This window comes from Eucyclogobius newberryi, unplaced genomic scaffold (genome assembly GCF_026437365.1).
Source record: "Eucyclogobius newberryi isolate DKJ021-1_F unplaced genomic scaffold, fEucNew1.0.hap1 SCAF_12, whole genome shotgun sequence".
In the NCBI taxonomy this organism is placed as follows: Eukaryota; Metazoa; Chordata; class Actinopteri; order Gobiiformes; family Gobiidae; genus Eucyclogobius; species Eucyclogobius newberryi.
Window position 1 is genome coordinate 25586611 of NW_027315746.1, and position 17926 is coordinate 25604536.

Consider the following 17926-nt stretch of genomic DNA (forward strand, 5'->3'; position numbering starts at 1 on the left):
CAACTTTACAGCAGAAACTCAACCCTGGCAAAAGCAAAGCATGTTCTGAAGAAACACACTAAAAGTGCATTACAACCACTGCGTAAATTACAAAAACAAGCTGCCTGTTTTTAGGAACATTCTCATCAATTATTCTTGCATTCAAAAATTCTCAAACGAGATGAAAAAAGTGCACAGAATATGTCCAAAACAAGTAGTAATTACAGAGACAAATACAGTCTATGTTCCAAGTACTGGAGTGGACATAACTTCAGGAAAATAGAAACAGAAAAATATGCACAGTGAGTTTTAGTATTCCCATGTGTGGCATAAAATTGTAGGGCTGTGTTCAAAATATCGATACGGCGATATGTTGTCACGGACTCCGTATCGATACGCATATATATATTTTTTATTACATTTTTTTTTTAACTAGACTATAGTATAGTATTATTCCACGAGGTGGAATAGTACTTTTGATCTGCTGTTTGTGCTGCTCCTCTGGGCCGAGGTGAGAAGAAGCTGTGGACCTGACCAGAAGCTGATCTGTGCAGAAGATGTTGCTGCAGCATGTTCAGACCATGAAACATGCAATACTTTACTAGAATGTGTTCCTTATATTTCTATTTGGATCAGTTGGTTGGATGTATGAAGTTATTAGAGCATAATGGATTTATAGATAAGTACTTTGTGGATAAACATGAAATTTCATACATTTTCTTATTCAGAGTAAAAACATTACACATTTGGTAAATTTTTAAGACCCTTTGTTCAAAAATGTATCGGGATACGTATTGTAATGAGGGAATTGTATCAGAATATACAAGTATCGGGATACGTATCGTATCGCGAGGGTCTTGGCAAAACCCAGCCATATAAAATTGTGTATTGAGCTTAAACTAAGTCAAAGATGCAAGATGACGGGTGAAAATGAGACTGTGGGTGTATGCATACATGATGTGATTGGGTAGTGCAGTTTTATTCATTTAGGACAAGGTATAAACCATCTACTGAAAAATATTGTTTTGTACCATTTTTTTAAAATGAGTATACTTTACAAAAAGGGTAGGGATCAGTACAATGACATTTTAAACTCTTATCGACCAAAACATATTATAAATATTCATACCATGTTTTTCTCATTTCTACTATCAATATATGAATGCTTTCTTGTAACTGATGACAAAAATATAAAATAAAATAGTAGGTACTTCTGGACAGACATCAGCAGGTGGCGCTGTCTCCCAATGTTTCTCCTCAGTGTTGTATTGCAACGTGAGCTACAACATTTTAGTTTGGCCCCTCATCATTAGTAAAACATTTTAGGCATGTGGACCTGAGTTATAATTTGGACATGTCGGGCAAATGTGTAGAGCTGTAATGACGGTCTAAGTTTTAGCCATTTTGCTTGTTTCTCCTCCGTGTTAGGCCCCGTATTTGCATGAGTAGACTGTGTTTATCAGGGCTCACCTTATGCAAAGAAACTGCAGTATGAAACGCGACTTATTTTGCTGCATCTGACACTATTTCCAAGGTATATACGTTAAAAACAGAACGGTGTAGAACGTTACTGATGCAAACTCTGAATTCATAATCAAAACACTATCAGATTGATCAAAGTATCGTATCATAACTACCAACTGTGCCCGATATTCGATTCCTAATAATAACTTGTCATGAAGTTAGACCACCACTGGAGAGTCTTTCATTAATTGAACTACTACACATCATGGTCCAGTAAAAAATAACAACAACAAAAATAACCAAACGACCCGTATAGACTGCAGCAAGCACAAAAGTACGTTGCATAACTGTCAGGTAGGTTATTATAATGATGTGCACGTTGCGATTTCTCTTCCCCCCCTCGACCAAATCCAATCACACCCTCCCCCATCTCAAGTACAATTACGTGATGGGTGACGTTCGAGCATGCGGAGGAGGAGGAGGAGGAGGAGGAGGGCGCTGGGCAGGGACCACTCGGACCGAGGAAGACTGTTTGATTTGAGCGCAGAGACAACGGCAGTGGCGGCAGAGGACCAGGGAGCCGTGCAGCTGAAGCCGAGCCCCATTGTCTCTCCCACAAACAGCAGCAGCAGGAGCAGCAGGAGGAGCAGCAGGAGGAGCAGGAGGAGCAGGAGCAGGGACACACGGCTGTGGAAGGAGGAGTGAGCGCAGAGTGGGAGGCAACACGGCCGCCGTTTGTAAAGCCACACAAGAGAAACCGGCCCTGGACACATCATCTGACCAATAACGGAAAATGAATCACAGTCAAGTTGTAGTGATGTGAGCAGAAGCTGCGTGTTATTGCAACGGGCGTCTCAACCACCACCGATCGGCTCTCCACTCTCCTCTGGCACATCGCGCGGACTTCTTTTGTTCGCATCGCTTCAAAACCTCCCCAAAAAAAAACAAAAAACATACTCGCTCTTAACTCTTCCTTCAACAGAAAGAAACAAAAACGCCGAGATGAATTTCCAGGCGGGCGCAGTGTCCGGTATCTCGCAGCAGTCTCAGCCGGCCATGTCCTCTCCGGGCTCGGTCCAGGCGCCCGTGCAGGTCCCGCAGTCCATCCCGTCCCAGTTCGGCTCCGGCTCGTCCGGGGGATCCGGGGCCGGTCAGTTCGGCTCCGGGACAGTTTCCGGACAGGGTGCTGGCCAGTCTGGGTCGGCGTCCTCGCAGTTTGTTTTGTCCAACTCCGCGGCCATCAGAGCGGAGATCCACCGGTTTGAGTCGGTCCATCCGAACATTTACGCCATCTACGACCTGATCGAGCGCATCGATGACCTGGCCCTGCAGAACCAGATCCGGGAGCACGTTATCTCGATTGAAGGTGAGCGCGATCGTCACACAGGGGGGGTTCATGTGCCTCCCATTCATTCATTCACAATCAACTCGCATGGGGGTGTCTGTTTTGAAGGGGGTCCCGTTGCCTTCAGCTCTAAGGACACAGCACACATGGTGTCAGCAGTGTCAACAGTCACACTTGGCGTTTAGGGGGTGTCTCTTACCCCCATTTAGTTCCCACATGCTCAGAAGCAATGGTCAAATGTCCCACCGTTAATGACAACAAATCACACCAGCTCAGGGGGGGCCATGTGGTCTGCCTGGCGGTCCAAGAATGGCTGCATAGATGTTGATTGCAACTTAATTTGATTTATTTATTTCATTTCTTTTTTTCTTTCTTTTTTTTTTTTCTTTTTTTATTTCATACATAGACTGATAAACAGGTAAACTATCTGCAAAGCTGCATGAGATTCCACTATTATTAGAATTGGCGCCTCTGGTTTTGTAGACCTGATCATTGATAAGTTCACTGCACCTCGGTTATTGTGGTACTGGTTTATGTTTATGGGTTGTCCACCAACAACAATTCAATCCGTTTGATTTATTCCTTGCGCACAAAGCAGGAGTTCCAGTGAAGCAAAGGCAGCAGTCAAAAGTGATCTCACATGCTCCTATTTAATTGACCTACCAACCCGCTGACCGTAGCTGACTCGTTAGACCGTGAGCTAGAGGTAACGATGCACTGTGACTGAGGTGAAAGATATAACTTGGGCAGTCCATAGACCTGTTTAAAAAGTGATACGACCTGCGATGCTATTGCTGCCTGTCGGGAATCACCTGGAAGATGATGTGTGTGCATTATGGTAGCACTTTCCTATGTCCAATCAGTGCTTGTGTTGACACAGGGTCACTGTACTGCCTGTCAAAGTCTGCTGTCAGCGAGCTTGAAGGCAGCGTAATGTAATATGGGACTGTGCCGTACCCATACTGGAGCTTTCATTTTCAATAGAGCTGAGGAACAAGTGCGTTCAGATGGAGGCTTTTGTATAGAATGTATTGCTGCATTGTGATGTTTGAATGATATCACGTGATGAGGTCCACCTTAAACACACAACTAGGTAAGCTTTATTATGCAAACTAGTGCATTCATGTATTCCACAAAAAGTATTATTGTTGAAAAATGATATATAAGCCTGTTGCGGTCATATTTAACATCTCATTATTTTGAAAACCTTTATTATAGGGAATCGGTATTATCAGCAAATTGGCATAATGTATTGGTATTTTCGACATTCAAGTTGTATTCAAAGATTCTTCCTTAAAATCACAGTTATTCTGATTGTAACTCCACATTGCCTTGTGCGTGATCTGGTGCTTAGTTGACATGTGCAGGATGTTGGGTGTGTAGCTCTCAGCCAATCAGAGTCCTAACAGAAAACTGAGTGGGAGCCAGTCCAACACAGCAGTGGGAGCACAATGGTGGACCAGGTGCTTAGGAAAATGCAGTAAATTTAAATGACAAGAGGACAAAAGTCATTCACAAGATCAAGTTACTTTGAGAGGGCATTGCCATGGAGTTACTTCTCATTTTGCTGGTATTTGTGTCTTTCTTTTTGATGTTCCCAAGATTTATATTTGATTTTTTTCGGCTGGAACCTTGTACAGTAATTATGTTTCTGATGTTTTGCCTTATCAATTAACCAGTCAATGTTTATTTCATCATTTTATTACAATTATAAGGTGGTTTAATATGGACAACATCAGAAAAGACACTGTATGGAGTATTTGGAAAGCGATCATGTGGTTATGCAAGCCTGTTCAATATGTTTTACTGTTGAATGTTCTTTGATTGAAATTACCTTGCCATTATATGCATAAGAAAAACATGGTTTTCTCTCTTATTGCTTGATCACTTTTTTTTTCAATAAAATGTAGTTTCTCACAAAAAACTAATACATATTACTTTTAATTAGGTTTTATTCCTCCAAAACCTTCTCCAGACCACAGACTTAAGTAACATAATCTCCTCTGCAAACAATGCAGCGATTAGTTTGAAATACTTGTGACTAATCAACTACCTACTAAAATAATTGCTGACTATTTTAATTATCACTATCTGGACGATCTTTTACCACAAAGACGGTGCCACTATTATATCAAAGCGGCAATAACACTTTTTTTGGTAAATATTCTCCATCTTGAAGCCTTCAGTGAGCATTTTATTACCCAAATGTTGCTTTACATGCATTTAAATAACTAAATTTACAATCAAAATAATCTGACGAGACAAGTCGACTAATGCACAAAAAATACTGCCTTGTTAACTACTAAAATAATCATTAGTTGCAGTCTGTATAAGTCGGCTCCAACTTGAGCTTCTTAAGTTGCAGACGGCATGTTAGCTGACGCACTAGCTTACTGTTTCGTGTGATCCAAGAAACTTCTCAGAGGCAGTGCCACGTTTATGGCTTCCTTTATTCATTTCAAAGTATTAAAACCAGTCCAAGTTGTGCTTCATTTTATATCAATCATAAAATCCATAATCACCATAGTTCTCTCACTACATAAACCGATCTGGTCATCAATTTGTGTCCATCTCGCCACCTGTCTCCTGCACCAAAGTTCTCACCTAAACACACATTTGCTCCTGAGCCCACTGCGACACCCCGAGGCCCCTCCAAACACAACATCTCTATCAGGGGCTTTGGCACGTACACACCCTCCCCATAATTGTTCACACCTTTGAACAATTCTTCAAACTATTACTTGAAGGAGCCACAGTTCAAATGTAATCAATAATCATACAGAGTTTTGTGATTGGTCTGCAAGTGTATGGATCGCACCAGTTCATCTTTATTTAGGAGAACATCTTACACACGTCCCAATGGCCAAGAGCATCGTGGTGCAGTTTGTTCCATTAAAATCACAATGTCTCAGTGTCAGATTTTTCTTGCAAATTGGTCAGTTGCGCACAGAGCTCATCATTGTCCCTCAGCATGGAATCTAAATCAAGGACCTCATCAATTTTAGTTTTTTGTTTCTAAACTATTTTTTGTAGTTGTCTATTCATTTCTATTAAGTGGTTTATTGAGTCTTTCTGCATTAACCTGAGTGAAGTCATCCTCAAGATTATTTTTCTCAGTGACTAATTGGTCTGTGAGATCGATTGTCAGTGTAAGCTTAGTCTCCATCTTTTCATGTTCTACTTTGATCCCGTAAGTTCACTCTGCAGTTCAGCTACAGCTTCCTCCAGCTGTTTTCGCTGGGCAGATTCTTCCTCTTGTCTTGTTATCTCACAGTTCCGGTCCATCAGCTCCTCTCTGGCTGTGACGTTCTGAGCCTCAAGCAAAGTATTTTGAGCCTGAACGTCTTCTAACCGGGTCTCCATCTCACACATTTGAGCATTACTGTAAGCGAGCTGAGCCTCTAGTGACTCTGGTTCCCTTCAGTTCTTCCATCTGATTCATCATGGTCTCATTATCCTCCAGGTCCATTTGGAGCATCTCCAGTTGCACTTTTATTTTGTCCATCTTCTCCTTCACGAGTTCTGCAGATTTATATTTCTCTGCTTCTACCTTCTTCCGTTTCTCATTCAGGGTCGTTATCGTGTTGTCCACCTTATTTTAACCACTGGAAGCAGCAGATATCGTCGCCGTCATGGTCTTGATTTTTGTCGACGAGACCTTAGCTCTTTTTTAGTGTAAATTGACGATCTTTTATTTTTCTTTCTTCGTCGAGGACCTGTTCAATCACCTAATCATGTTTCTCAGATTGGGTTTTCAGTTTCTCTGTGTCAACTGCTGAAGAAATCTCATTCCCGAGACTATTGTCGCCTTGAAGAGGGCCATTAACTACCCAGCCCAAAGCAGTTTTTATTGCATAAGGTCCATTGTCTTGGCTGTTTATTACCTCTTAGAGTTCCAATACTTTGGGAGCATTGCTGCCGATCAATAAGTCCACATTTGACTGTATGCTTTTGAGACACATGTCCATCTTGTCAAATCCTATATACTGGCTCCTACACAGTCCTAGATTCTTGTATTAGTTATCAGCATTTTATAGTAAGTTTTTGTTCAAATGTTAATGTTCCTGGAGAAGGTGTGAAAATAAATAACGAATTGGTTATTGCAGACAGAGGAACTGAGTCTGTCCAAAAGGGCTGCTGTCGCTTGACTTCAGAACTTCCCCATCTACTTTAAAATATTTGTATTGGTTACCTAAATATGACCGCAATGATGTGACATTTCACTTCAACCTTTGTATGGGGGCTGACTAAACTTGGCTCTCACATATTTTATGTTTTAACCCTCACTCAAATTTAAATTGAAACCCATTTGCAATATTCAGCCATAGAATTTAATATTGTTCTTGGACCATAGATGAACATTAAATGAACCAAAACACCCATCAGTCACACATTAGTGCCTACAGTGATGTATATTATAGATAAGATTTCTCATGCGTGCTTCTATTTGGCTTGAAATTACAGAAGTATGTGTCAATCTGTGGGCAGCTTAAAACATCTCACCTTATATGGCAGCATGGAAGCACAAGCTTGTTACAGGGAATGTAAAACCCCACAAAACTCTTACATCCACATACATAATAATGTCCTCACAAGACACACGCCCTGTTGAGTGTCACTTCTGACCTGAAAGTGGTACTTGTGGTGAGCATCATGTGAGTTCAACACCACGTCGTCTGTGTAAGTGGTTGTGCTTGGACAAGTGAGTAGTGAAGACAGACAGATGCATAGTCTTATAGCAGTATGTTTAGACTATCAAATCAGTTTAATTAAGTTACATGTAGGTACTAGAGCATGTCATTTTGTTACCAGAGCTTGTTTTCTGTTTAACATTGCAGTTGTTCAAATTTCCCCTTTCCTGCTTGAATATGTGTGAGCTGCAACAGTTTTCTACTATTTGAGATCTGATCGAAATGCAGGGGATAGTTTCAGAAGCCTCTCAGCACTAGACCCAATGTGAGCTTTGAACATCGTGTTAAGAGACTTTGAAACAAGCCCGCATGCCAGAGTTGATTACGTTAAAATGCACTAACAAGCACAGCGCGGAGGTGCAGCGACAAACGAAATAGCCAGACTCCTCTTCACCTGTGCGTGGACTGCAGATTTGTTCCTCCTCAATCTTGCATCATTGCAGAGACTGTTGCTAAGGAACCGGTGGCTCATGCATTTGGCTGGAACTGCTGAAGAAAGAGTGAGTGGAAATTACAGCTTTTACAAGATGAATTCCTATTACTTGGATCCCCAGATATGTTCTTGATTAGTGGGACCCTGTGTTCACAAGTCTCAAGTCTGAGGCTATGGCCAGAATTGTTTCCATGGCTGCTGTAAATTCTCCAGTTGTTGTTATGAGTTTTGTGTCATGGGCTGCCAGTGGCTCTCTGCTTACAACACTGCATTGCTATATCCAAGGAATTCAGAGCATGTGTCCTCATCAGTCTATTAGCGCCCAGAATACAGTATCCGCATTGATGAGTTGTTTTCAGTGCAAGTGCTTTGACACACTGCTTTCTCCAGTGTGAGGATTCTTCCACACCAATGGTAGTAATTTTCTATAATATCACAGATAAAGCAAATACTTAAGAATCAACTTGATTAACTCGGCATTCAGCAAAACAAATGTGATATTTATGTGGATTCTTGTAACTAAGGATACTATAACAATAGTGATAATAGGCTTTAGAGAGTTGTTGGTTAAACTAAAGCTTAAATGCTTAACTCTGCTACCGTCCGGCAGAATTGTAATTGATAAAACCAATCAATCACAATTATCTTCTATTACTCTTCCGGTTCTTAAAGGAGACCTATCGAGTAAAATTTACTTTTCTGAGTTTTTAAACCATGTTTTGGTATGTTTAACCATCTCATTTAATCACTCAAAGTTGCATTTTGAGAGTTTAAGTTTAAGTCATCTTTATTCTCATGGAAAACTAGAGGCAATTGCTCCGACAATCCCAGCTTCACCACTCTCCAAATTCCCCACGATACACGCCTGAGCTTACTTTGTCCTGCAGTTTAATCAGCTGCTGGCTATTGTGTATAGTCGGGCGACGGCATGCGACACTTTGTAGTGATGACGTTTACAGTCTCATACCGTAAAGGGACAGACAGAAAATAGCACCACAGCTTTCAACACAGAAGAAAGCAAACTTGTTTTAGATCAAAATTTAGATTTAACATGTGAAAAAACATACCATGATGATCCACGAGTGTCGTAGATTATAACAGTAGCAGACCAAATCACAATAGGTCTTCTTTAAGACTAGCAGGTATAAGCTATTTTAAGTTCAAATCAAAGCACACTAAATGTTGCACCTGCTTGCAGAAGTAACATAATGAATACTTTTCAGGCTTTGTTAATTAGTTATTTTCAGTTATTCTCTTTTAAGGCTTCAAAATGTCCCTTGCCATAGAACTGAGGGCAACTACTCTGGCGTAGGATGGATTTCTCTGATCAATAATGCCACTATCAATTATTAATATACCTCTAAATATGATAAAATACAAGATTGGGCTTGTCATGTGGATTCATACAGTCACATAAAAGTAATAAAGCAATAAATCCATAATGGATTGGAGACCGACATGTAAAATGATGCCAAACTGCAGCGTGGCACTGCATAGTTTCAGTCTGCACTTGTTTACAGTCAAGCTTAAAATGAAACGCTTTGTCTTCCTTACTGCCAGTCCAGTGTTCACCTCTGTCATTCGTCTCAATCATGACGCCCGTCTCGCTGCCAGTGGCCATCTTGAAGCACCAGTATCAAGTAGCACTGATGATGCAGCAGAATGCGAAAGTTTGTTGCAGACATTTAGCAATGAACATAGAGCACTGCACCACTTGACTAATCCTGATGGCAGTTTACTTTCCCCAACTATGAGTCATAAACACCAGGGGAATGCAGAACAAGTTTGTCATTGGCTAAAGCTTACATGCTTATTTGCTAAACATCTATTAATTATTGTCACTTTTTCCATAAACATTCTTAATCCAAATTTGTTGAGTAAAAGTAGTAATTACCTACTTACTAGTCTTAAAGAAAGACTGCTAAAGGGCCAAATGGCATATTAAGTGACATAGATGCACTGACTTGTGTTTGTTTTACATATTGCACAATATTTATTTAGCATCAACCATACCATTTATAGACTCGTTTGAGCACAGATTTATTTCCAATATATCATCCGAATACTACACTCTCATTATAAGAAACATACAATTTGTGCTGTATGATGTCATTGTTTACACAACGATTTCTGGTGCTTTTTAATTCAACAGCCAATCCTCTGTCAGTTCAGTTTGGAGTTGTGTTCGATGAGTAAAACTCCTTTATTGTTTATGTCCAGGAAAATTAATAGAGAGACATTTTTTCAATTAAATAAAAAAGCTTGATACATACTGCCCAGCGTTCTAACCATAATAAAACAAATAAGTATTATTAATAATACTACTAATAATAATGATAATAATAAGTAAACATTTTTAAATGGTTAAAAATGAATTTCACTTCCTTGATGGGAAAGCTGCTGGTACGGGATTAGTGAATTCAGTCAGTTATATTTTTAGCTTTTTATTTCAATCTTGAGTGTTCCATTAACAAGAGCAATCTCTGGGAATCTTTTGTAACTGTTATCAATGGGAGCTATGATTTCTACCCTCCATTTGCTCATTGGATTTTAAACCTTCCAACAATTCCAAGTTCACGTCTAACTTGTAACCTTTATTACAATGACGTTTCCTCAGTATAATCTAGTCATTCAAGTATTTTAATTGATTTCGGCATGTGTGAGTAATCCTGTATTGTCCCTCAGAAAATTCCTGTTTTCACCTTACCCCCTCCCACATCTCAGTGCATAGGTTGTCAAAATAAAATAAAAAACATACATAAAAATCAGCTGCTTTTTGCTGTGAAATGTCACTGTGAAGAGCTGTTCTGAACAGGACCTGCTTGTGAGCCGTTTTTGATCAATATTGCGGTTTCCAATTTACATAAAAAATCATGATCTACCTATGTTTTAGTTCAATAAAAAGTGCCTTAAAAAATATGATCTTCTTTAAACAATGCTTTCGCTAAAAGTTACAGTACTTGCCTGTGAGAGAGTTAATTCTACACAGAAGTTAGACATTTTAAGGATTTTCTTTCAAGTGAGCATTTTGTTGTTATCTCGAGTAATAACTGAATTTTTTTTTAACTGTCTCAATATACACTTTTGTCACGCTACAGTTTGTACTTTTTGTACTCTTCAATAGTCTGTCCGATGTCAGACCCAGGGTTGTACACTGAATTCGATTATAAGTTCCTTGAAATTCAGGACAAAGGAGACTACAAGATACTGGATCAAATATAATGGCACACCGCCACACCGCAATTCCTGTCTCAAGGTTTATTTGTCATTCCGACAAGCAAAAACCAACATTGCACTGTGCACTGTGGCAGTATGTTTTGTGCAGATACATTTACCGCATGTGAGAAAGTGAAATTATTGTTCTAAAAATATTGCTGGTTTGGTTGTAATTTGTAGAACCTACAGTAACCATTCATGGACCCATCATCATCATTGGACATTTTGAATTAACACCACTCTTATTGAAAATGCTGCACAGCACTTGTCCTGTCTAATCTGGCTCTTGTCCTTTAACTCATTGAATAACATGTGTGGTTGTTTTTTGATTATGTGCTGTAGACTCTTGAGTGGCAGACTAAGGTCACAGAGGTTTTTCACTGAGCAAGTGTTTTTGAAACTGTGCTTCCATACTTCCCTGTGGGCCGTTTGTGTCACAGAGATGCTGCTGCTTCATTTTGCAAGTGCAGGCCACACTATGTGCCCATTATATTTCCAAATTATGTCTTTGAATATGGATGAGGACCTGTTTTGGAGTTTGAAATGTCAGTCAATATCACCAGCTGCATTGCACGTTTGTGTCGATGTAGATGCGCTCTAATTTGGAATGCCAGTGTTTAGACGAGCTCAGTAAGTATTTACTAGTTGTAGATCTTGAATCTAAATAAAGCTCCAAGCATAAATACATCTGTGAGGCACAAATTCTACCCAACTTAAGCTTGTTTTACACTCTTGTACCTCTCACTGGAAAAATATAATTGTATTGAATTAATATCAATGAAAAAATAAATGTATTGTTTTATATTATATTATGTTTTTTATATATATATATATGTCTCTCTAGATCTAGATAATTCAATGTTTTCTTTAACTTCCAGATGTTGTTTTTTACTTAATGCCATAATTGTTTTCTTATTGGGGGTCTAGACTTAAAATAAACTTTTTCAAAAATGTATACCAGATTCCTCTGTGTCTTTTGTGTGAGTCAGGAAGGTGCCCCGTCCGATTGATTCATTCACATTCCACCAACATAAAGTGAGTGTGATTATTCTGGTCACTGGTGGCTGAAGAAGGTCTTCTGCCCTGTACCGTCAGCTTTTAGAGCGTGAAGCTCTGGTGTCTATCACCCAGCAGGGATTTACAAAGTCGTTTGATGTTGTACTCAGTGAGACATTGTAAAACTCAGAGTAGCATCTGGAGCTGCTGACCATGCTCTCAAGTTTCAGACATGTTAAAAAGACAATTCAACACATCACTTCGGTCCAACAGTAACTGATTTTACAGTCCATTTGTGATGCAGTATTTTATAGTCTGAGTGTCATTCTCAGATTTCTATTGCCGACATCCAAATACAGAGCGTAGTCAACCATTGTGCACAGCTCTATAATACCTTCTAAAAACTGCAATACTTAATGTGTGACTGCAAGTTAATCAAGCAGAAGTCTGCCTGGATCACTTTTATGCCAGAGACCAAAGGTTTTGTTCTCATAACTTATGAAATAGATTATTATTGTGCAGAATTCCTGGCTATTATGGATTTGTTAATGACTCACATATATTCCAATGATGTAATAGAAAACCAAAAATTACCAAAAACAAACAACATTTCAAATGTCTCAGAATGACCTAAAATATCACAAAATGACCCTTCCACCTGTCAGTTATAGGTAATATTGCACTGTGTCTGACAAACTATAAATTGTATGTATATATTCAGTAAAAATATTTAGTATAAGTCTATTTTTATTTTGTTCTGTAACACTTTACAGCTCAGTGTGCTTGACCAGCCAAGACCACTCGCTTTGACAATACTTTACAAAGATGACATTTTTGGTCTGGAATCATATCCTGTCTCCCTGATTTCCAAAGGGCGTCATCGACAGGCGGATTAACCAATCATGTCTACCCAAACCCTGGGGGCTTTTGAGGAAAACATAAAATTATAACAAACGGAAGACTGAGAAACGGCGCCGATTTCTGCAGAGTCAACAAGCAAAGCACTAAACTCTGCAAATCTGAGGTAAATTAACTTATATATTTAGTTCTGAATGTTACAAGGATATTCGAGAGGAGACGTCGTCCGCATTTGAGAGACACATTTATTCTAAACCTGCACATATTGTTTACATGAATCAGCGGCTTTACTCCCCCTATTCCAGACCCTTCTGCATTTGAACAGAATATAGAAGGGACTGGCTGGTCAGTCAAATAAAACCCCACCTTCACCGGACAGAGGCTAAACATAACTACCAGACTAGACTCCTGATTCCTGAGCCTTGTTGGTGGTCAGTGACGACGTCCACAGGGTCACTGTGTCAGGCCTGCTGTCCTTTGCAGCGCCACTATTGAATGAGACACTATCCTCCACAACAGAATGTCCTCCATTGTGCCATTAGACAAAGATGTCCTCTCTCCTCATTGATGTACAGCTAATTTCCCCCCTTTGTGTTGAAGGCAGAAAGGCAGGGGTGAACCGGTCAGGTGGTTGTGATGAGAAAACTGTGAGGATACACGGCATCTCAAGAGGGCCAAGTATAGTGCTTTCTGTCCTCGTGCTATGATAGGTATTGTTTGTCTACATTGATTTTGTGGGAATGAAAAAGTAACTTTGAAACAAATAATAAAAACTCAAACAGCAGATGAAATACAGACACTAGATCTGATGCTCCAACTTGTTTGTGCTTTTGAGAGCTGTGAAGGTTTTTGTTCTTTATTTCTTATTATAGACAGACAAAAATGGCTTTCAATGTGAATTTTCTGAACATAAGACTTTAAATAATTGCTATTACACAAACCTACCGCAATTTCTTCTTCCAAAGTCTGAAATTGGCTACAAATCACATGCTTTTACTGACAGTAGACCTTGATTAAAAAGACCCAAGCTGATCATTGATGTTTCGACACGATGATCAATTGCCAAGCCCAGCAGAGATGTTTATAATTTTTCGGCCTTTTTATGAAGGGCAATTGGAGTTTCATTTTTATGCTTTAAGACTGCCCAGACCGACAAGCAAATTTGATTGCATCAGTTGAATGTTGCCATCTCTCTGTAGATGACAACAGTTTTGGCATGTGATTTGTCCTTTGATTGAGAATGACTGTTAAAAGTGCATGTGTAAAAGTTTTTTACGCTTTAAACAAAATGGGATTCTTTTTTCCATATTTGTTTCCCCTTCCATCACCTCAATTGTGATATAAGACTTCACCTGTTTATTATTCTACCGGGACAGTGGTCACCTAGAATTGCCCTAGGCACTGAGCCTGTCCTCGGTGGAAGTGCTCATGTTTCCTGCCAGTGGGGTAGGGTTGGAAACAGATGGCCGCTGACAGAGGAAGGGGTTTGGAAAGCAGTGAGTGAGCAACAGATGGAACGGCGCATATGCCTCCAAGTCCCTTAGCCTGCCAGCAGTCCCGTGACGAACTGTGGGAAGATATCGCTCTCGTCCAGGTTGGGGATGGATCATTGTGAAGTGTCCTCAGAATAGCAACTCCTCTTTCAGAACTAATACTGTGTCTTATACTTACAGATCTTCAGAGTAATCCTTGAAGTGATTTTTGTTTTGTTTATCCTGTGGTGGAGTAAAGAAACCCACGTTGTCTTCTTGTATTTGCAAAAAAATAAAACCGTGGGACTCGTGTGAACCCTTGGGGGAACATGAGAGGAATGGCTGGGGAAAGGAGGAGTGTGCAGCTTGTGTGATGCATACGCCATGCTACTTCCAGCTTTCCTGTTAGAAGTCACTAGGAGAACCATGTAATTGAGAACACAGAGACTATTTAAAGGTTCACACTGCTGTGGAAATTCAACGTTATTCCCTTAATAGCTCAGGGGCATGTCACACTTTTCCCCTCATCAGTCAATCTTCCAAGGACACACGTTTGCTTTGTTTGTTTCCAATAGCTTTGAGAAGAATGATCCTGCTGGAACAACAAACCAACAAAACAACAAAGACACTCATATTCTTATATTCTTAGAAACAGTCATGGGACTCTATTGTAACCAGGGGACACTAAATAACCTTAAAATATAATATTGAATGCAAAATTCACCTTGTACAAAACATATGGAAAGACGAACCTAGCCTTTCAGCTTCAGCTCGTGTGGACAATTAAGTCAAGCAAAAGATGAATTGGCAGTGCTGAAAGTATTATTCAATGGCAGGTAGCTAACACAGTGATTTCATGTAGGGCTGGAATTAACAGTTCATTTAGTAGTCTACTTTTCTTTTCTTTTTTTACATTTAAAAATATGATCTATACATTTTAGTTATCTTAAGATGACTGAATTCCCACAAATATTCCTTTTTAGCTCTTTTGATTGTAGGGTGACTTGTATAGTCAGTTATTGATTAACTGAAAAACCTTACAATCCCTAATCACACATTTTTATCATGAGTTTATTGTAGCAAAGTCTAGAATCTATGTATTTGACGTTTTTTATACCTTTTTTTTCATCATTCATAATGTTGAAGTTATGTCACTATTTACTTTTTAAGCACCTTAAGCTGAAATCACATGGCCCATTTGTTGTCTATACATTTTGTAGTTTGACATTGTCTCCAAAAATAGAAGCCCTCTCCTCCTGTCGGTGCCTTTTGTTTGAGCAGAGAACAGTTATCATGTTGTTAGCGCTGCACTGAGGTTAGTCCCCCTCTGACAGTTCAGTTGTTTAACATGTGCCAGTAGAGTTTTATCACCCGGGTCCTACATTCCTTTTGTGGATGTCACTGTTTTGAAGGTGTTTCGGCTTGTCCACTTGTGCTCGTGTTGGCTGGCTTAAAAGGCTTCACTTTGGCATTCAGCCAGCTTGTGTTAGTGCATTGGATAGTATAACATGATGGAATTCTACAAGCTTACCACATAACTAAAAATAGACTGCTTTGGTATATGTGTATAATGTTTACAGAATGTCGTGAACTATTTATTGTTGTTTTGTTGTTAAGTGATCATAAGGTAGTGCCTATGGTTGGCTTTTATCATTTTTTTTTTGGTGTATTTATACCTATTCTAAATATTACTTATAGTTTTACAACAATCTGGCAATTTGTGGAGAAAATCTGTAGAAAATAACAAGTGAAAATAACACTAGGGATACTCATTCCAGCCAAAGTGTATGCATAATTTGCACCCCTAAACAATGAATCAATTAAATAAAGGTGCTCTTATATTTTTTTTATTTGTTCAAATATTGACACTATACAGGTTTAGTGGTTGCAGACTAATTAACTAGTGTGTCATCAATACAAAAAGGAAGTACAATTATCCTAAAACCTTTTATATATTTTTTTAGCAAACTTTTAAATATATTTATTTTTACTCCATTTTAGTTTAATGTCATAGGTTGAAGGACATTAATTATGCAATTGCAATTTTTTTTAGCTTTAGACCATGTTGTAACAGTTAACTTGTCAAAAACACATCTTAAGTTGTAATTAGCTTAATTTATTCTAGTTAGATCAATCTTGTTTTAAAAGTCCTTTCCCCACCAAGACTCAACTTCCTAGATTTGTGATGTCATAGGTAGAGCTCTGGGATCTTCAGTGCAGTTTTGAAGTTGATAAATCATCGCCAGACTCATCCCAGCTTTTCTGATGTCAGAATTTATGTTTCATTACAACGGCGTGCCTGCATTAGCATCTCGGAGGAAAGCTAGCGTTTGTTTACCTCACCGATCCAATTCCCTTTGCAGCCTGTAGATGGAGCCAAAAGGCAATTCTTGGCGTGGGAAATGCCAGTGTGACATAAAGTAATGTTGTTTTTTATTGATATTATGAGATGTCAAAGTAAAGGTACCCAAAAGGCCAAACACAATAAAAAATAATATTGGTCCCTTTTTAAAAGGATGGCATACAATTCTGTGCTCAATATTCAACCTAAAATACAACAACACAAATACTTACAACAACAACAAAGTTGTGGCCTGAGAGACATTAATCACGATAATGTCCCCACAGGAACATAGTTTAACAAATGTATTTGTGTTCAGACTATAAAGATTTAAAATTACTTCCTGGTGGTAATTGAACTGTGTTAATTTCATAAACATTCTCCTGATGACTATATTTAAAACATTTTCTACTCTACTCAGACTTTTTTCAAAATACACAACACAATAAATAAGCTTCATTCTTTCTTTCTTTTTTTTTTCTTATCAGTGCAAAAAATATGGATTTCTACTCAACAAATGCAATGTATTCCATAGTTGTAACCAAATTGCCACTGATTAACATTCTAATGGAATGTTTATATAGATCTATAACAGGTTAAAAATAGAAATACACTACATAACATGCCCTTCCATACCAGCTGGTCCAGATATTAATCTCTACAGGGTTTATTTTGGGATTGGTTTATTCTATGGGAATCCTACAAGAGGAAGTGTAATGCGACCCCCATTACTGTTTATGCTCCACTTCCCATTTCCCCCCACTTGAATAAGCCAAGACCAGTTCCATGGTTCAATCCCCCTGGCTTTGACCCAGGCCTGGTGTCATGTGGTGGGCTATGTGAACTGCATGCTCTACATCTCCTCTGGAAGCACACAGTTTCCATGAAGGGCCCGACATCTGTGGACGGCCCCTGTTGGCTCGGAGCAGCACAAATTTACTTCCTGTGACATTCAGGTTGTTTACTTGGTTGTTAGTGTTTCCTGCCTTTTTTGTGGGAAACGTCAGGGCTCCATTGACCAAAGTTTTTTAAGTATCGGACATGACTCAAGGGGCCACAAACATCCTTTTAAATATTTTGTCTGAAAATGTGTTTGTATGTAATCAGCAAAGGCTTGCCTCCTTGTTGAGG

The 17926-nt window shown here is 39.1% G+C and overlaps 1 protein-coding gene across 1 annotated transcript in view; it reads left to right on the plus strand.

The window, feature by feature from the left end:
- Positions 1-2418: 2418 nt before the first annotated feature.
- Positions 2419-17926, plus strand: part of agap3 (ArfGAP with GTPase domain, ankyrin repeat and PH domain 3) — a 158621-nt gene continuing 143113 nt past the window's right edge. The window contains exon 1 of the mRNA XM_072441675.1: positions 2419-2809. Coding sequence (XP_072297776.1) covers positions 2446-2809 — 364 coding nt within the window. The 5' untranslated portion in view covers positions 2419-2445. The remainder of the gene's footprint in view (positions 2810-17926) is intronic.